General features: G+C 42.1%; 2 protein-coding genes across 2 annotated transcripts; both read left to right on the plus strand.

Moving 5' to 3' along the window:
- Positions 1 to 9: 9 nt before the first annotated feature.
- glrx3 (glutaredoxin 3) lies at positions 10 to 1516 on the plus strand. The gene has a single exon (XM_080895944.1). The coding sequence runs from the start codon at positions 14 to 16 to the stop codon at positions 986 to 988; it is 975 nt and encodes a 324-aa protein (XP_080752070.1). The 5' UTR covers positions 10 to 13; the 3' UTR covers positions 989 to 1516.
- Positions 1517 to 3195: 1679 nt separating this feature from the next.
- Positions 3196 to 16638, plus strand: apom (apolipoprotein M). Its single transcript, XM_080895945.1, has 7 exons — positions 3196 to 4218; positions 4580 to 4719; positions 7162 to 7232; positions 15826 to 15963; positions 16246 to 16341; positions 16442 to 16469; positions 16551 to 16638. The coding sequence occupies exons 1-6, from the start codon at positions 4105 to 4107 to the stop codon at positions 16453 to 16455; spliced, it is 573 nt and encodes a 190-aa protein (XP_080752071.1). The 5' UTR covers positions 3196 to 4104; the 3' UTR covers positions 16456 to 16469; positions 16551 to 16638.
- Positions 16639 to 20791: the final 4153 nt, after the last annotated feature.

The following is a 20791-nucleotide window of genomic DNA, read 5'->3' on the forward strand; positions in this document are numbered from 1 at the left end:
AAAGGAAAGAAAAATGGCGAATCTCGTGGAGGCGACTACCCAACAGCAGTTTGAAGATTTCTTAGCCAAAGCTGGAAAATGCCTGACCGTGGTGCATTTCCAAGCGGCGTGGGCTCCTCAGTGTGGCCAAATGAACGAGGTGATGGCCGAACTAGCCAAAGAACATGCGCACACTACGTTCGTGAAGCTGGAGGCGGAAGCGGTCCCGGAGGTGTCGGAGAAGTATGAAATTTCCTCCGTCCCCACTTTCCTTTTTTTCAAGGGGGGAGAGAAAGTGGACAGTCTGGACGGGGCCCACGCTCCGGAACTGACTAAGAAAGTGCAGCGCCTCGCGGTGAGCGAGGGTCCCGGTGGAGCCGCTGAGGGCAGCGGCGCAGATCTGAACCAGCGGCTGAAGAAGCTGCTTAACGCCGCCCCCTGCATGCTCTTCATGAAGGGGTCACCCCAGGAGCCCCGCTGCGGATTCAGCCGACAGATAGTGGCGCTGCTGAAAGAGCACAAAATCCAGTTCAGCAGCTTCGACATCCTGTCCGATGAGGAGGTCCGACAGGGGCTGAAGACCTACTCCAACTGGCCCACCTACCCCCAGCTGTATGCGAACGGGGAGCTGGTGGGAGGACTGGACATAGTGAAGGAACTGGCTGAGTCCGGAGAGCTGGAGAACACCTGCCCGAAGGCTGTCACCTTAGAGCACCGACTGAAGACCATCATCAATCAGAGTCCAGTCATGCTGTTCATGAAGGGCAAGAAAGAGGCTGCCAGATGTGGCTTCAGCAGGCAGTTACTGGAGCTCTTGAACGGTACTGGGGTGGATTATGACACCTTTGATATCCTGCAGGATGAAGAAGTGCGGCAGGGGCTCAAGACTTACTCTAACTGGCCAACCTACCCTCAGCTCTACGTGAAAGGAGAGCTTATCGGTGGTTTGGACATTGTCAAGGAGCTGAAGGAGAGTGGAGAGCTGGTATCAGTCCTGAAAGGAGAGTAGTAGATGGATCTGCATTGGCCATCTGAGGGAGGGAACAAGAAGCTGCTGCACATATCCAGATTAGCTCCAGTAACCCTGCAGAAGGGTCAAAATTTTCTCTAGTAACTAATTGTATTGTAGCAGGGGGATAGATTCACTATAATTACAGACAGAAATGAAACTGCTGTCAACAGTAAGAATTTACATCTGTTTTCCTTTCTGGTAATGGTCATTACTGGAAAGTTGGGCTACTAGAAATTCACTTAAGTAAATACTTCTTGCTGTCTGATTCTTGGAAAACTAATGACGTTAGTTCACAATATCTGCATTTTTTGGGATTATAGCTTTCCTTCCAGTGTTGACAGCCTCACGCTTCAGTACGTTATATAAACTTTTATTTTCCTACCCAGGCCAGCTGCTCACTGTTCACACCGTCCTGTCTGCACATTCTCCTCCAAGCTGTTTTTAAGCTCTGTGCAAGGATCACTCTGTTAACAAGCTATGCGTGTTTGTCAGTAAGATTACGATTAAAAATTAAAACAATTTAAAGTGTTTTTTCTCTTATTGTTTAATCTGTAAGCATTCAATCTATTCACCCTGTAAGCATTAGGAAACTGAGGAGACAACTGTTGTAGATTATTTATTTACTCAGTAGAGGAGACGATACAATAAGAGACGAGCCGCCCTGTAACAATGAAGCAGCTACATTGAAGCGCAAGATTTGACAGCGAGGTAATAGAACTAACAAAGTCTGGCTAAATATGTGTGATTCTCCTGAGGGGTAGAAGAAAATTACCACTTACACAAATCCTTTGTTTACAACACAGTTTCAGGGATGGATCTAGGTTTCTACATGGTTTTTCATTGACGTGAAACAACACCATCATGCACGCTGGCTTTAAGCTGGCCTCTGACACTAATCCCTTATGGACCTTCTTTTATTCAGGAGGATTTCTTTTTGTTTGGGTAAAGGACATTTTCCCACTTCTTAGTACAGCTTAACTGTGCAACATTTCTTGTATAAGCCTCAGACTCACAAGCTTAGAGACCAAAATTCAGTTTCATTTTAATGGAAAGAGCCCAAATAATTAATCAAAAGTCCAGAAAAAACACACTATATAATAGTTTTATTGAGTGAAATATGTATTTAATCCCCAAGAAAAACATCACTCAGTATGTGGGGTATTTTATAAGTACATGAACTTTGACCTATTGTCAATGTGGAGAAGCCTTCCCTGTATTTACTGCTCAGCTTCAGTGAACATCTCACCTTTTTTCCCCCAGTTTATTTTTTTTCACCATTGCACAATATTATTCTTTTATTTCGATGTCAAAACTTTTTTGAAGCATGTCTAAATATACTGGTTATAAAATGAAACTTTAAAAATGCATCAAATCTCAATTTAGAAAACAAATCAGGTTGGTTATCTACACAGCAGGAACGACAGTCTATCACCGAGGTTCATGTGTGTTATTTTGAAATTGAGTTAGAGCTGTGTTACACACCTGCTTCCACAAGGTGGAGTTGTTACACCTAATTAACTTTCTCCAGATAATTCACACTTGAAAACAAATACATAAAAATCAGTTTTTCTACATCGTAAGTCTCATAATATTAGCTTTACCTGGCAGCGTCAGATAGATAATGTCCCAGAGGTGTTCTGTTGACTTAGGTCAGGTGAGTGTGGGGCCCAGTCAATGGTATCAGTTCTTTCATCCACCAGGAGCTGCCTACATACTCTTGCAACAAGTGGTTGGGCATTGTTGTGCTCCAGGAAGAACCCAGAGCCCACTGCATTAGTGTACTTATTAACTTACAACTCTGTAGGATCCTTGTATTGCCTCCTGCTACCAGTAGTGACAGTGACCCTAGCCAAAAGCTAGACTAGTGTAAAAACAGTCAGAAAAGATGCAGAGGGAGAAATGTCCTCCACCCTTAAAACCAATCCTGTTTTGGGGCTTTCTCATTGTTTTCCCTCTAGTGCACCTGCATTTAATTTCATTAACACCAAAGCGGCTGAACCCGATTAAAAATTCCCCAAACTGACCAGAAGTTTAACTGACTTGTTTTTATACTCTACTCATTATAGTTTATCATCACTTTATTGTAGGAAACAACATAATTTGATCACAATTATGTAACCGTATGCAAAAAACCCCCAAATTGAAATGAAACTAATGTGATGTGATTTTTGATGTAGGAAAAAAACTTTCCTTGTTTACTTTGAAGTGTGAATTATCTGGAGAAAGTTAATTAGGTGTAACAACTCCACCTTGTGGAAGCAGGTGTGGAACACAGCTCTAAGCAGAATTCAAATGAACACACAGCAGAGACTTCTTCATACATGAGACATGAAAAGGTCAGTTATTCAATTAGCTGTTCAAAATATTTTGACAATTATTCATAGTCTTTAAAACTGGTCATTTACAGGGAATGTTTGCTTAGTTTTGTTATTTATTGATTATTGTTTTGTTAATAGCCTTCAACTAAATATTCTTTGTTTTTTGATACAATTGTTTTCTTGACTTTTTTTTTTTTTTAAATCAGAAGCAAACCTGATTGAGAGAGCCGTGTGTGATTCTTAATAATTCAGTAATTTAGTTCTCCCAAACCTAGTATGGGAAGACGAAACAGGAAGTTAATGATTCCTAGTGTGTGTGTGTGTGTGTTGACAGAAGGTGTGGGACGCGGGGCAGGATGAACACAAACAAAGTTAAAACTTGGGGTTGTTGTTTGTTATGTTCGTGAGAAAATTTGGTTGGTTCCAGTTTAGAAATAGCCACAAACACCTCCTACATATGATGATGAGTCAGTGATGGTGAGTTTTTAGCGAGTTTATTCCTTTCAGAAAGTGTTGGATGAGTAAGAATACCTGTGAGAATAAATGTCTCAGTTTCCTATAAATGTATTTTATCCTGACGCTGAAGTTTTATGTTCATGGATGCAAACATCCCATTTCCAACCTATTATTTACCTTTAAAGTTCAGGGGTAATGCTGCTGTGCAGATTAATCATTTACCTCCACCCACACTGATAAAGTGGTCTGTTGGAGTATTGCACACATTCAGAGACAATCCTGGGAGTTTCCGGGCATTTTGATCAGGATTACTACAAAGTGTTGACTTAGACTGCAGCTATGTTAAAAGAAGTCTTCTCTCTTGTTCTGTCTTTGTACACTTTGTTGTATCAGACCATCGTTCCCTGCTTGGAGCCTGAGATGCTGTCTGTGAACGCGATCGACCGGCAGAAGGTGAGAGTAAAAATCAAAGGTAGAGGTTTAGATTTATGAAAATACCAAAGGCACTTCCCTCACTGGTCTGAGGGTTTTTTTTATAATAACCTCAGTACGACGGGATTTACTGTTGACCTTATTGCGTAATGTTCTGGTTAAGTGCATCTTATCTGTACAGGATTGGTATTTCACACTTACTACAACTGCAGAGAGATTTACCGAGATAAATATTAAGTACAACCACAAAGATGCACTTCCTACTCCCTCTGGTCTTTCCATAAGTGGTCTTCTGATGTGGGCTATTTTAAATAGCTTTCGTTCTCATACAGTTACTGCTACCCCGCACTGTCATGTCACACTCTGTGTGTGTCTGTTGCAGCATCTGGGGACATGGTACTTTAAAGCTGCAGTCAGTCACAGAGAGGCGGACATCCAGAAGTTCAGAGTGCTGGACAACATTGTCTTCACCATGGAGGAAAGAGCAAACGACACACTGCTGCTGACTGGACACATGCGCATGTGAGGCAGCAAGTTCAAGCGCACACACACACACACACACACACACACACACACACTTTCAAATCTTTCATTTCTTTCTGGCCTTTGACACCACATGAGATGTTGGTTTTTATTTTTTCGTTTTATTTTAGTTGTTTTTAGTTGATTCTATGCTGTTTTATGTTGTTTTCTTTTTTAATATAGCGCTGTTTTAATTTTTATGTATTATGTGTTTTATTTATTTATTTTTCCTGTTTTCTGTTATTCTATTTTTTTCAACTTATTTTCTGCACAGCACTTTGGTCCTGTGCTGGGTATTTTAAAGTGCTTCATAAATAAAATTGGATTGGATAACTTTGTTGGGACATCTCATTGACATAATGCTTTCCATAACTGCATACCCTAACCATTACAAATGAACCCCTAACCCTATACCTTAGCCTAAACCTAACCATAACCTAATTGTAACCCTGACATTAAAACCACATTTTGAGTCTGAAAATGTCTTCATGGGGACGAGCATTTTGTCCCCATAAGTGACTGTTGATCCCCGCAAGTACAGTATGCCAGTTTTCTTTTTTCACAAATAATAATAATAATAATAATAATAAAATAACTCGATGTAAGGGAAAAAATGAAATGTTCTTGCAAAACTCAAAGGGTATGCAGAAGAGAATTTCTGAATGTGAAGCTAAGTTTAAAATTCAAGCTCACAAAAACTGGGTAATAGAAAACTGGAAAGATGTTGAGGTCTGATGAGTCTCAGTTACTGCAGACAACATTTAGGTTTGACAGTGTTTCTAGTAGGTAATGGCAGAAAAGCTGAAGAGGGTGAATTGAGGCTGTGGTTTGGGGAAGGCCTCAGGATAGCACACTGTGTTTGAGCTCAGATCAGCTCAAACTGGTTTAGTGAACATGATGATGATGAGTTCGCTGCAGTCTAGTGGCCTTTCACAAAATTACCAAATCTCAATCCAACACAGCACCTTTGGGATGTAAATAAATCTGCAGCAATTGTGATGCTATTGTGTCACTATGGACCAAAGTCTCTGAGGACTCATCTATGCCACAAAGAATTAAGGCAGCTCTGAAGGTAAAAAGGGGTCCAGCACAATAAAATCATGCTATACTCAATAAAGTGGCCTGTGAGTGTATATGAATGCAAATAATGAAAAGCATAAATAACCCACTTCAATGATATTCTCTGGACCAGGGGTGGGCAACTCCAGGCCTCGAGTGCCGGTGTCCTGCAGGTTTTAGATGTCCTTGATCCAACACAGCTGATTTAAAGGCTAAATGACCTCCTCAACTTGTCTTAAAGTTCTCCAGAGGCCTGGTAATGAACTAATCATTTGATTCAGGTGTATTGACCCAGGGTGAGATCTAAAACCTGCAGGACACCAGCACTCGAGGCCTGGAGTTGCCTACCCCTGCTCTGGACATTGAAGCTAAATGAAATCACCTGTGAAATTGTGAAATCACCTGCATCAAAGCAAGTTGAAACATGTGATGCACACAATTATTTAATAAAATCGTATCCCGAAAAAGCACGTCAGCTTAACAGCACAGAACATTTCTAAGCTGTGAGCTATAGTTTCCTCCTCTGAAATGCAACAACTGTTCATTCACTTGTGTCATTGCACTTAGATTATTGTAATGCCCTCTTTACGGGCATAGAAAAATCACCTCTGTGACACCTGCAATTCAGAATGCTGCAGCCAGACTCCTGACACATTCTGGGAAGCAAGCTCACATTACCCCTGTTTTATTTCCTTTACATCAGCTCCCACTTGATTTCAGGAGTTTTAAAATCCTCACACTTACATACAGATAAGCAAATAGACAAACTCCAGACTATTTATCTCAACTTTTTCCTCAAACACACTGCTGGTTGCTATCTCACAACCTCGAACTTTATTAGCTGTCCCTCATCCAAGGCTAAAGACTAAGGGGGACAGAGCTTTTCAGTCTGTGGCACCGAGGCTCTGAAACAGTTTACCACTGTAGTTCTGTTTAGCTGACTCTGTGGAGTCTTTCTCTAATCCAACCTTCTGCTGAGATTCTTTTGTTATCTGTTTTTAACCTTAAATTCTGTTTTTAATATGGTTCTTTGTTTATATTGCATTGTAATTGTTGTTCAGCGCTTTGTGATTCTGATTACAGTGAAATAAACTTTACTTACTTTCAAGTTAGTTAAAAAATAGAAATGTTCCAGTGGAGTGTTCCTGATTTTGGAGTTTGACGAAATGGATAAACACGTGCGTGAAACTGCTTAATGGAATGGTCAGAACAGGAGAAATTAACAGAAACAAGAAACCCCACAAGCACAAATAGATACTAGAATTAGGGAAGTGATGTGTAGAAAATGTAACAGTCGTCAGTGCATGTTTCAGAATGAAACGAAAGTCTTTCTTCTATGTTTCACTTGCATTTATAAAAATTGCCATGTTCACTGTTTTTCAGGGGGGATAACTGCATAAAGCAGACCTGGACCTATCATATAAATCTTGAGAGCAATGATTTGGAACTGGAAGGTATCTGCAGCACCATCTACTTACACAGACGCTTATAATACACACATACACACAGTAAATATGGGTTTCCACAGGTCAAAGTAAGTTAGATTTTTAAGATGGTAACTTTGTGCTCATAAATAAAAAAGAATAAACAAACTGACAACAAATACAGCAACAAACTATGCAGCAGCTTCCCAGAGTCCTGCTGTTATCTGTTTGGGGAAACCCTTTCTATTACCCTTTCTAAGTATTTCTTAAAAATGTCAGTGCAGGCAAGAAGAAAACACCGGCAGAACTGTTGATGAAGTTAAAGAAAACAAATTTTTTTCTAACTTTTCTAATTTTAATGGTGTTTGGCTCATTGCTACGGGTCATTCGATCCTTATACAACTGTTGCAAGAGCTTGGTCCACATAGCCAGCAATAAGTCAGACTCGTTCCCGGTGGGTGATGGGTCCTGCCAGGGCTGCCCTTTGTCACAAATTCTGTTCGTAACTTTTATGGACAGAATTTCTAGGCGTAGCCAAGTGGCAGAAGGCTTTCACTTCGGTGGTCTCAGGATCTCATCTCGGCTTTTTGTGAATGATGTGGTTCTGTTGGCTTCATCGGGTGATGGCCTCCAGCTCGCTTTGGAATCGGCACCTCCAAATCTGAGGCCATGGTCCTCAGCCGGAAAAGGGTGGAGTGCCCACTTGGGTCAGGGACAAGTTCTTGCCCCAAGTGGAGAAGTTTAAGTGTCTCATGGTCTTGTTCAGGAGTGACGGGAGAAGGGAGCGGGAGATTGACAGACGGATTGGTGCTGCAGCTGCAGTGATCTGGACGCTATATTGGTCTGTTGTGATGAAGAGAGAGCTGAGTGTAAAAGCAAAGCTCTCAATTTACTGGCCGATCTAGGTCCCTACCCTCACCTGTGGTCACGAGCTGTGGGTAGTAACCGAAAGAACGAGATCACGGATACAAGCGGCGGAAATGGGCTTCCTTGCAAGGGTGATTGAGATAGGGTGAGCAGTTCGGCCATCCGGGAGGAGCTCAGAGTAGAGCTGCTGGTCCTTCATTTCGAAAGGAGCCACTTGAGGTGGTTCGGGCATCTGACAAGGATGCCTCTAAGCACCTCCTGAGTGAGGTCTCCAGGGCATGTCCCACCAGGAGGAGGCCCCGGGGCAGACGCCTGGGAACGCCTCGGTGTTCCACTGGACAAGCTGGAAGAGGTGGCTGGGGAGAGGGACGTCTGGGCTTCTCTGCTTAGGCTGCTGCCCCTGCAACCTGGCCCCAGATAAATGGGAGAAGATGGATGGATGGATAAATGTTTTAGATGAATACGCAAACACATTTTCATTATTTGAAATTCTCAATTAAATCTGTGTTGATATAATTGCTTTACTTTAGACAGACAAAAGTACATTTATTACGTTTTGCAAATTAAATTACTGATATTCAAATTTAGCCGTCAATCATTAGTCTTGTTTTGTAGAAAGTTTATAGTAAAAGATAACACAGACGTCAAGTCAACTTGAAAATTCAAAAGTTAGATCAAAACAGATAGCAGCGTGCAGTAATGCTCTGCACACTCCTGACTGTGCTATCACCATAACGATCAATGACCCAGCTACACAGTTCACTCACTGTGTCACCACAGCTTTGCTTATCTAACATGAACACACACACACACACACACACACACACACACACACACACACACGCAAAGAACAATTCAGTACACAGAATGCGTATCATACCAGCCAACTGTCAAATTTTGCTCCTGCAAATGCAGAACTTCTTACAGTCCCACTAAAATTTGACACATAGTTTTACACTCCTTACGTTTGTACGGAGCCCCGCAGGGGACACGGGAGAAAAAAAAATTAAGACGGATTTTTGCAAGATCTCGCAAAAGTCCGTCTTAACTCTGTTACCTAATGCAGATGTTTGAGAATACTGGGTTAAGTGGATTAAAGTATCAAACAACTCGATCTCATTCTAAAATATTACAGTTTTTCTTGATTGCATTGACCTGCCTAAAAAAACTGGGATCCATTCAGTTTTTAACATCACTATCTCAGCAGAGCAAGTATGTTAACAATTTTTTCACTGAATTGACACATTTTCCCACCAGACTGCAAAACAGTTATTACAGATGTGATTCAAGTAGTCCAAACCCCACTGTTTTAGCTGTAGTAACCAAACAGAAATATGTATGAAACCCCTAAGGCACCTGTTTGACACTCCAAGTTCAAGTTCAAGTTCAAATTTTATTCGCCACATGCAGTGGCAGGTTGCCCTGCAGTGGAATGAACCCGCCCCCCGACCTTACACACACAACACAGACATCACATGGGGATACAAGTCAGAGAACGGTTGCATTACAGAAAAACACTGAAATGTGCACTACAATGGGAAAGTACAAGAGGAAAAAAAGAGACCTCTACTCATGCTGGGCTTCTGGGAGGACAGCATGAGACCAGGAAACAAAAAAACTCCTTCTCACAGAAAGCACATAAATGTCGAAGCGTCGAAGGCGTTTGGAAGGGGAGGAGGGATGAGTGAGTGCTTATCAGTGTAAGTGTATGTGTGTGCGTGTCCATAGTTCAGCTGAGACATTGTCCCTCGCCCTGCCAGGCTAAGTAAACAGACTGCCAGCCAACCCAGGTGGCCTTGCATGGAGTGGGAAGAACAGTCTAAACACAGTCATTATCAGGGAGTTTTTGTTCGGCTCCAGCCTTGAGACCACAGCTGGCACCAAAGGGATAGCCACATTATGATGGTGATTTTTCTTTAGTGCAAACAACTCATGAGAATTTCAAGCTGTTCTTAACAGTCTGACACTGGTCTCTCCATCTCCTGTTGGAGAGCCGCGAGCTTCTCCATGATGTTATCAAACTTGCGCTCCGTGGTCTTGTCATTCTTGTGCTCAAAGAGCAGATTCTGAGAACTCACGACCGCAGTGAGCTGCTCCAAGATGTGATCCAATTTATTCTGAGTATTCACAACAGCCGTAAGCTTCTCCAAGGTCTTATCCATGCTGCACTCAGTGAGCCCATTCTGCGAAGTTGCACCTCGTCCCATCATTTCAATCCCAGCGAGCAGCCTTGGGGGGGTTTGAACAGCCGGTTCCGCTTTCTTAATTCTCCGATAAGCCAGGGCCAAGCCAGCTCCGATCAGCAAGAACCCTGTTATCATGGTTCCGAATAGGTTGATATCTTCAGCGTCCTCGATCGACAGTCCCGCCAGGCACACGACCCTCCATGTCTGCCACCCGTCCATCGTGTATCCGGCAGGGAAAGTACCTCCAGGACACTCGGACTTCTCGTTGAGAAAAGGGTGTCAATAGCATTCAGGGACCAGTTGATCAAATCCATAATTCTCTTTTAGGTTTTAGAAACAGACTGTGAGAGAGTGTTTCAGGGAAAAGTAAAAACACGAGACAAGACAAAGACATAAGAAGCTAAGCAGGGAAGATAAGGGAGAGCAGGAGAAAAGTGTGACCGCCTTCGCCAAGAGCCATCACAATAATCTTCAGTCTGCAGGACTTAAAAGGTGGCACGTCTGTGTTGTTCTTTACCAGCACGGATGGAGGCGGTCTGAGGCAAATGAGAGTGAGAGTAAGAGGTAGAGGGGTGCAGGTGTAGTTGGAAAGGCCCAAGTTTCAGAAGAAATTTGGGCAGCTGTTGTTGATCATGTTATCAATCATGGCCTTTTACTTAGAGGCTGGACAAAGAGTACAGCTTGTTCTAGACAGAAACACTGCTGCATTCGTTGTCAGAATTTTTTGACTGGAGAACAGATTGCTGTGCAGTATATACAGAGATATCTTCAGTGATATACTTTGTGTAACTGTTTCCTCATTCCCATTACAACTTACTATACATCTTTATAGAATCCAAAGGCTGCCATCCTCTGCATGTTGTGAACATGGTCGTTACAAACAATGCCATAAGCCTGACCACCACTGACCGCGTCCTAAGAAGTAACCATGTGGAAATGAAGCAGCAGTTCCATCTCAAAGGAACTCTGATGCTGTGAAGGAGGCCAGATGAAAATATGTGGAAATATTACTATACTGTAATGCCTTGTCATATCATACAGTTAGAGTCAACTGGAGACACCTTTCATTGTAAGTTTGTCCTTTTTTACTGAGAGAATAATGGGGCTTGAAGTTGGGGGCACATCGTGTCTCCATTTATGTTGTAAAAGAGGAGATGTGGAAAGAACCCCACTGGGTACAGCCCCACTTTCACCGTTTCAGGACAGAGGGGCGCCAACATAACCGTGCGTGCTGCCATCCCCAGTGATGGTGTCCTATGCCATATCCCCACTATTGGCCCGTACAACACCGAGCGCCTCATAACATTCCTGAACGCACTTTGTGAGAAGCTGATCCCACCTGAGGAGAGACGGCTGTTGAGGCCGGTCATGCCAATCTTGTAATTATTTTGGAGAATGTGGTGTTGCACCACTCTCACCTTGTCAATAAGCGGTTTGCAGTACACCCTCGTATGATGATGCAGTTCCTCCCAGCATATTGCCCATTTCTGAATCAAAGCATTTCTGATTCTGCATCCAGTTCATTGCCAGAAGACAGATTTGGTCCAGGCTATGTAGAAAGTTGACAACTGGCTACAATGACGAGCAATGGTGCACTGATTTGCACTGAGGACTGTATTTTGTTGTCCATTGTGTAATGATTGATTGGAAGAGCTCATACATGTGTTCGCAGATTAGAATCTGCTTTTGTTTCATATTTTAAATGTTTTTCTACGGTTAGAGTCAGTTTGCACTTTGACCATGAGCGCCTCTGTTTAGGCCTGTGTGCGCTAACTGTTTGGAAAGTGTGGAGTTTGCTGTCATGCAGTGGCCAACTCAAAAAAACAAACCTAAAAAAGTGTCACTGCTGTGTCGGCAGACGTTCAGGCAGAGGTTGGGATGAGGAGTGAGTTTATTTAAGTGGAGATGGGGAGGACAGGAACCAAGAAATAACTAAACTGGGAAAACCTAAACACATGAAACTGAAGCCAAAACTCACAAGATAACATGCAGCGGAACACAGGGAGACCCGGGGAGACATCACAGAAGAACCAGCAACTAACAGAGGCAAATACAAGGCTTAAATACACATAGGTGATAACGTGGGAATGAGACACAGAAGGAGAGCACAGCTGGGAGTAATCAGACATGACGAGACCAGACCTTCACAATAACACAGGAAATACACAAAGACGCAGACCAGAGGGGAAGAGAAAAACACTGAGGAGCACGAGGGAGAGCACAGACATGATGATAAACTAAACTAAACAACTTAGGACCGATAGAATAACTCCAAAAACAACAAATGAACTTCACAGTCTACAGAAACACAAGGAAACAAAGAATACTGGGTCAGAATGACCCAGGACCATGACAACAAGTATAATGATGTGGGTGGTAATCTGCGACTATGGTACCAAAATGATTACTATCATCATCAACTACTTCCTGCCTTTACAGCTGGACTTTTTTGCCCTTTAAAAGTGGCAAAATGTGTGCCTATCTAACCACCTACTGTGGCACTGTGGCATATCATGTTAAATAACTTTTAACAGCTGCACTGACCTAGTTCTCATTTCTTCACAAGTTGTTTTTCATTATGTGTCACATCATTTGGTGACACAGTTGTTGAAGCAGCAGTAGGTCAGATGTTTAGGCTCCTTCAATTGTTGAAATCTCCTTGGGCATACCACTAAACCCTGTATTTCCCCAAAGCAGCTGTGGCCATTGGTAGATCTGGGTAATAACACTTGTTGTAAAGTGGACTTTAATGTTTGTTCATTATCCTGGTACACCAAGATTTTCTTTAATTATCCCATTATGTCCCGGCTCTGCTAGGCAACAGGGAAGGTAACATAAATGAGGCCACCACGGAGGGAATCAGTTTAAGAAAAAGGTTTATTACAAAAAAAGTCAGAACTGAAAACTGATAGCAAACCACTAGGCAATTGGCCAACACAAAAGAACTTTCTCGTGTACAGGTACAAATTAGGTCTAGCCTCACAGGCAGGAATACGACTGAAGGCTATTCAGGCAAAATTCCACACCTTAAACAGAGTTCAACAAACATGGTACAAAGACAGAAGCTTGAGGGACAACCTGCACATTCAGTCCAAAGCAGTGTCCACTGAATGAAAGTTCTTCAGCCTTTTGTAGTCACAGGTGGGTACAATCAGTCACTCATTGGTCCCTGGAGCATCACAGGTCAACAGCCAGCCAATCGTCTGTAGGTCCTGGCACACTTGGGTTTCCTTACAGGGAGGCCGGCCCACTTCCTCCAAGGCCAGGGGCCGTAACATCAGCCTCAAATGATCATTTCATACACCCACAGGGGATCTCCTCCTGGTCAGACATTTCTTTTTTTTTTTTTTTCTTTCCTGGCTCTTGATGGAGGTGGTCACACTTTCTCCCTCTCCCTCAGTCAAGGCCACCCGCGTCGACCGAAGATTGTTGACTTTTGCCTAACTGAGTGAAGGGACACTTTCTCTCAGCTGAACACGGACACACGCACACATACGCATGTACACTGACAGAGACCTACACTCACCCCCCCACCCCCACCCCCTCCAAACGCCTTCAAAGCTTATGTCTTCTATGTTGTGAGATGTGATGATTCATGTGTCATGTGCTGAGGTGTTTTTTTATTAAACTGATCTCCCCGTTGGAGCTCAGTCTGGGGGGAGTTCGTTTGTCTTTCATCGTGTTGTGCACTTTCCATTGTTTCGGATCGGGTCGCTGCTCGTGCGGTCGACCGTCCATTGCTAGCCTGACCTGTCTCCCCAATGTGATGTTTGTGTATTGTATGTGCGGTTGGCAAAGTATCTATCTTAATTGCCCCTTGGGGATAAATAAAGTCTCTCTGACTGTGACTCTGACTGAGACATGCTTGAAGCACAACACCTAAGTGGTGATCAGTAGGCCAGAACCACCTCAGCTGACTCCTTTGGATGTGGTAGAGCAGCAGCTCTAACCAGACTCCCACAAATGACCCGTCTCAAAGAGTGAGCCCAAACGTGATTTGGAAGAAGCTCATGTCTACCACTTGTATTCCGCTGAATTTTAACCCAAACCATAACCTTTTTTTTTTTAAAGAACCTAACAATGTAGGACAAGTGTAAAGTTCACTGAGCTGTAAGGTGAAAGTCACTTCTGTGAAAGATTGTTTCATGTTTTAGGAGCAAAGTGATTAATATCAGCACAAACCCCCTGGCTTCTGTGATGTATTTACCCGTTAAAAGGGAAAATATTTGTGACCATTTCACCAACAGTATCCTGTTCAACAGACTGTGGGTTTGCATATCTGATGACACAGGGATTTGCAGCATGTATTTGCAATCGGTGGTTTTTTTGTTTCGTTTTTTTGCTTGTTTCGTGAGGGAAGGACTCGTTTGTCTCACCTCAATGGCCTTACATTCCTCAGGGTTCAATTTTAGGGCAACAGTTCAGACAAGACCTCAGATAGGAATGAACTGTTCAGAATTTGATTTATAGGCCCTTCGAGTCTGATAGTAATGCAAAAGAAACCAAGGTTTTCTATAAATTACTTGTAATTACTTCAAACACATATAATTGACAGTTTTCATTGTAACACATAAATTACAAAAAAAAGTCTTGACCCATCCACACGAAGCTGGTCAAAAAGTGTGAAAGTCAGTCATCATTTTCTTTTAGTTTTAAAACAGCAAAAATAAACAGCTTCTTCTCAGTGTTTAACTCGTGCTGTCTATGCCCATAAAAATTTATAGTTTCTTTGATCTAAATAAAACTGCATGTGCAAAAAAAGCAAAAAGAAAAGACACCAGGAATGGGATGAATATCTTTCCAGAGTATTGTATTTATCAGCCCAAAAGAGAATTTTATGTTCTCGTCCCTGTGAATCCCCTTTGCTGTAACACGTCATGCTATACAAATAAATTGACAGTGAACATAAACACTGCAAATAACTACAGTGCCCCAGAAATGACTTTAAAAATGTGCTGGTCCTTTTATTTGATGGTGAATTGAGTCTACATCACAAAAAAGTGGTTAGCAACAGCATAAAGGCAGAAAGTCCCACATTCAGCACCTGAAATGACTGTAAAGTTTAAAAATCAACCCTGCCACATTATAGGGACAAGTGAAAATTTCTGCCACCTGTTATGGACTATTTTTATAATACCACATTAAATGGGAAACCACAATGGGACTCTACTGAATGCACTATTTTATTCCACCTTAGGTCACAGCCATGTTCTTGTGATTTAGGATTTTGACAATTTCTTTAATGACAAATCAGTAATTTCTTATTAGAGTTGACAAGATAACTAAATTCAGATTTAGCTTTTCTAACTGACCAGCCCCGTCACCCTGTTTTTCTATGCTTTAATGTACCCAGGGCCCAATTTCCACTGTAGAATTCTGTTTATTTGATCCATTGAAGTAGCATTTTCTGCAGCACTTTAGCTCAAAACTGACAGAATTCTGCTTCTTAAATTTAGATTTTTACACGGAGACCCTATTTAAAGCTAAAGTTTGATTAGAAGTTTCATTAGAAGAGAAAATTGATATCACAGTCATTATCTGCTTTGCTCTTTTCTGTGATTTTACTACAGGAAGGCCACAGCGCAAGAACCTACTATGGAGTGGCAAGTGGGCCGAATGCTCCGAATGCATCATTTTCCAGGAAATAGAGCCTCCACTAGACAAGGAGAAAGGAACGGAAGACTCCCTGCATAGACACATGCTGTATTGTAAGCTATTTTAAAGAATTAGAAGTTAAATGCAAATAAATGATTAAACAAAATGAAGCATTGTGCTTGAATCAAATGTCAGAAATATTAAGTCAGCCAAGTGATTACTGTAAGTGTGTTAACCGCTGCACTAGAGAACCAATCTTAAAGATGACAAAAATTACAATAAAAATTTAAACCTTTGGTTATTTTAAATGTTTGACACAATTCCAGCTTTCTGCTGAATGCACACACTAAACTTTCTTGACTAACTTACTTTTCGGTAACTATTTTTCTTTCAAGCTCGCAGCAGTAATAGCTCTGACATCGTGGCAACATTTCTGAAAAATGCAGCCTGTCATGACATGCAGGCGAACGTCACACCACGTCAAGAGAAAGGTGAGCGGTTTAGATATTATCTCTAACCACTCAAATAAATTTGTTTGTGCTTGAATGCAATAGTATTTGTCGACCTCTAAAGTTATACCTGTATTTACAGAGTTTTGCACGTAGTTATCAAGATTACGGTGAGCACATGCAGCATATACATTTTTCATATGTATGTGTCTACGTATGTATGACTGTTAAAATGTTCTTGGTTTTTACAGGTTACTGTTGGATCCACTGGCATCCTCAATTACAAGAATATTTCTTTCTTTTTTTCTTGAGTAATTGTTAACCAATTAAAACCAAAACACCTAAGTCCTGTCTCCCTCATGTGATTTGCTTTTCCATTTTTAAATTTATAAGTATATCAAGTTACGGTGCATCAGAAAACATCACAAAAAACACAGTGATCTTTATTGTTAAAATGAAACAACATCTATCAAAGATCTACACAGAAGGGGGCCTGCCTTACAGTACGTCTCTGCAGAAAAAAGACTGGGTGATTTCCATGATGCTTTTGAGCAGAATGAGCTGTTCACAAAAGTTGTAAAGTAGGTGTCAAGGTTGTGCTGTGGCAGGCAGGATGTAGAAACAAAACAAGATACAAGAAAGAAAACATGATAACCTGTCACGGTCTGGAGGGCAGACCGTGGCGATGTGGGGAAAGGAGGACCCAAAACGCAGACTCTGCGATGCAAACAGTGCTCTTTATTTACAGTGGAAAGCTGTAAACACAATAACTCCCCGTTGCTCCCTTGAACCCCGTGTGCGTGCTTCCCTCCGACGTCTGTGCTCGTGCTCGTGCTCCCCGCTGTTGTGTTTCCGCACACCCCGTGCGTGCTGCCTTTCTGGACCACTCTTCCTCCTGCAGGGAAACCATAGAGGCAGCCGTCAACACTAACCCTCGGCGGGCATATACGAACAACACAGACATAAGCTGACACACTAACTTGGTACGATAACTCAATGATCCCGCGTCGGTGGGAGCTCCAAGACTCTCCTAAGTAGCTCCCCCGACGAGCCCTGATCAGCGGCAGGTGTGTGGCTTCGGGTGTGGCCAGTCCCTCCGCAGGGCCACACCCCTCAGGCCTGCAGGTGGCCGAGCTCCATCCTCCAGGCACACCCGCAGACATACACACCCATACCTCGCCTAAATATATGAGTGGGACACAGACTAACACAGCACAGAGAAACACACATATGTACACGCACAGAGAAGGAGAAACGACACCAAAAATACATAATAATAATACACAGGTCCATGACTGCCCAGGGATCCTGGGTCGCCCAGTCCCAGGACCCTGACATAACCGGGAGCTCAGTAGGAACTCAGGAGACCAGAAACTAGAAATCAAAGAAACTAGAAAACTAAGAGCTGATGAGAAAACAAACACAGGAGCAAGGAGGAAACATACAGCACAGAGAGGGTACGACATGACAACAGGCAGAGGAAAACACCGTGCTAAAATACACAGGGGAGAAACAAGAGAATGGAAACAGGAGGGAAACACAGCTGGGATTAATCTGACATTAAAAAAAACCTATTTTTATTCTCTGGCTTTTAACTCTGTGGGTAACTGATATTTATCATTATTTTTAATTTTATTGATATGTCTGGTTTTATTACTATGTGCATATTAGTATTGTACAGCACTTTGATCTACCAGGTGTGTTTTTAAAGTGCTATATAAATAACTAAATGATGATGATGATGATAACAAGACGGGGAGGAAGCAAAATTGAATACACTGAACACAGGACAAGGAAGCTTAACACAGTGAATGGGGAGACACGGTGAACATAGGGACAAGGGTGACTGGGCATGAAACATGGGACATGGGAAAAGCACCAAGTAGACGTGGGAACAGAGACTAAACACGGGCTAACATAAATACTAAGGAGGAAGGACTACAATCACTAAGAACACAAGAAATAAAGAGAACCAAAACCAGGAATAACAATAAACAATCAAGATTAAATCAGAATCTGAAACACAAATACAGTGACAGTAGGATTATTGTGTCCACTTTATTATTGTTTTACTCAATGCATTTTACATCCACAGTCATTAAAGGAATAGTAAGTTTGCTTAATACCACACAGTAATTTTGCCGTCATCAAAATTCTACCATCATTGTATTTGATCTTTCCTCAGGGAAACAAAGGGGAGTGTGATTGTGAAATGAGTGTTTGTAAAAACCCAGTCACTTAGTAACTTGTTATTGAAGTAATTCAGGCAGTTGCAAATGCCTTGGGGAATCCATCATAGGTAGTGACACACAGTAGACAGAGTGAATGTTTTTTTTGTATTTTGTTTTTTTGTTGTTGCTTTTTTTTTTTTTTGGGGGGGGGGGGGGGGGCACCAAAGGTTGGTTCTAGAATTGAGTGAGTTACTGAGCACACCTCATCAGTATATGAGATGTAGTAGAGTATAATAAGTCTCTCGCATTGTTCAATTCAATTTTATTTATACAGCTCAAAACCACAACAAAAGTTGCCTCAAGGTGCTTTGTATTGTAAGATAGATCCTACAAAAATACTTGCTGAGGAAAACCCAACAATCGTATGACCCACTATGAGCAAGCGCTTTGATCACAGTGGGAAGGAAAAACTCCCTTTCAACAGGAAGAAACCTCCGCAGAACCAGGCTCACCGGTGTCCACATTGTTGTGGAGAAATTTTTACCCACTCTTCTTTACATTCCTTCAGCTCATTGAGCTTTGTGGGCATTCTCTTATACACAGCATTTGTGTATACAGATCATTTTGTTTTAGATTTCCGGATTTTTTTGGGATCAACAAAGTTTCAGCCAAGCTTTGTTTGTCAGACAGATGGTCTTACATCTAGCGCTATAACACTAAGGTCCATGCTTGACTGTAAACTGACTCCATCCATTGGGCCAAATCATCACCCATTCATCACAGTACTACCCATTTGGTATGAAGTGTTTACTGAGATCCTGTGTTTGGTTTTCTCCACATGTGGAGCAATGATTTATGAGCAAACATTTTCTTTTTGGAGATGTTTGATGTTTCAGTCCAAATGACATTGTTCTAGAAATCTTGTGGTTTGTTCAGATGCAATTTTACAAACTTAAAATATACCACTATGTTCTTTTTAGTCAGAAGAAGCTTCCTCAGGGCAATCAAGCCAACTTTTCTAAAGATAATATCATGAACTTGATCTAACATACTAAGTCAGACCTATAGAGTCTAAGATGTGGCTCTTGCATATTTTTGCCATTTCACTGAGCATTGCATTGTCGGACCTTAGGGTGAATCTTCTGGAATGTGCCCTCCCAGGAGGATAATTCACAGAAAACAATCATGGCACCTGCACTGAAGGTTTTCTTCTTGTGAATAATCCTTCTTGGTAGGGACGGGTATCATTTAGGTTTTATCCGATACCGGTGCCAAACCGGTACTTTTGAAATGGTGCCGGTGCTTAAACGGTGCTTGAACCGGTGCTTAAAGAATGGAGAACACAAACTTTTTCCAAAAGCCTCTTATGTTTTTATTTTTAGCAGTCTCTTTTTTTTCTGCAAAATGATAACCAAGTTAGCCTTTTCTGTTGATACAACATGAAGGGAGTATTTGCCATCAAACAAGAAGACAGCCACATGTAACTACGACGGTGTTTGCTAGTTCGCCTTACGTGCATTAATGTAATAACGTGGTTAGCCTACTCAACGTAAATTACACACGAACAACATTAAGCTACTCACGCAGAGAAGAATGGCTGCTGCTGCCATGTGTGAATGTGTGCGTGAATGAGTGGATGACTGGATGTGTAAAGCGCTTTGGGGTCCTTAGGGAGTAGTAAAGCGCTATACAAATACAGGCCATTTACCATCATCATCCGTCATCATTTCTGCTACACTGGCAGGGCTAGGGGCCAGGACTCTACTCTTCATGTTCTTGGAGGATGTTGCTAACTCCGGATCCGGTAACAGGCACCACACAGTAGATGTGCTTGGAGTGAGGTCTCGCAGCAAGCTATCAAATACGGTGCATTTCTCGGCTTTTTAAAAAAACCCGCTATACGTTGCCAGGTGTTTCATCAGATTCGAGGTGTTACCTCCTTTGCACAGTATCACCTTAAAGCACTTGTTACAGGCTGCTGAGTTTGCATCTTTTGCTGTGAAGTCCAGCCAGACTTTGACCGCTTCACCTTGGGCATTTTTAATCTGTAGCTCTGCTCTAAAAAAAATGTACGTACCTGGGCCCGCCTAGTACCCTTGGAAAGGTATGCCATAATAATGGCACTGGATACCGGTACCCATCCCTACTTCTTGGTGCCAAAATCTGCCAATCTGGCAATCAAACTGGAAGCAGTGCTGTAGTGGCTTGTGACAGCAGCTATTAGCCACCTACCATCAAATCGTTGAGGTTCATTCAGGTAGCGATGCAGATGACACCCAGCTCTGTCCATGAAGCCAGATAACACACACCAATTAGTTAAA

Source organism: Rhamphochromis sp. 'chilingali' (assembly GCF_963969265.1).
Source record: "Rhamphochromis sp. 'chilingali' genome assembly, chromosome: 11".
Classification (NCBI taxonomy): domain Eukaryota; kingdom Metazoa; phylum Chordata; class Actinopteri; order Cichliformes; family Cichlidae; genus Rhamphochromis; species Rhamphochromis sp. 'chilingali'.

Excerpts from the sequence above, each read along its gene's own strand:
- glrx3 (XM_080895944.1), top strand. The coding sequence starts at position 14 with ATGGCGAATCTCGTGGAGGCGACTACCCAACAGCAGTTTGAAGATTTC.
- apom (XM_080895945.1), top strand. The coding sequence starts at position 4,105 with ATGTTAAAAGAAGTCTTCTCTCTTGTTCTGTCTTTGTACACTTTGTTG. Across the intron at positions 4,720-7,161 it reads CTGACTGGACACATGCGCAT|GGGGGATAACTGCATAAAGC; the intron begins GTGAGGCAGCAA and ends ACTGTTTTTCAG. Across the intron at positions 15,964-16,245 it reads GCATAGACACATGCTGTATT|CTCGCAGCAGTAATAGCTCT; the intron begins GTAAGCTATTTT and ends TTTTCTTTCAAG.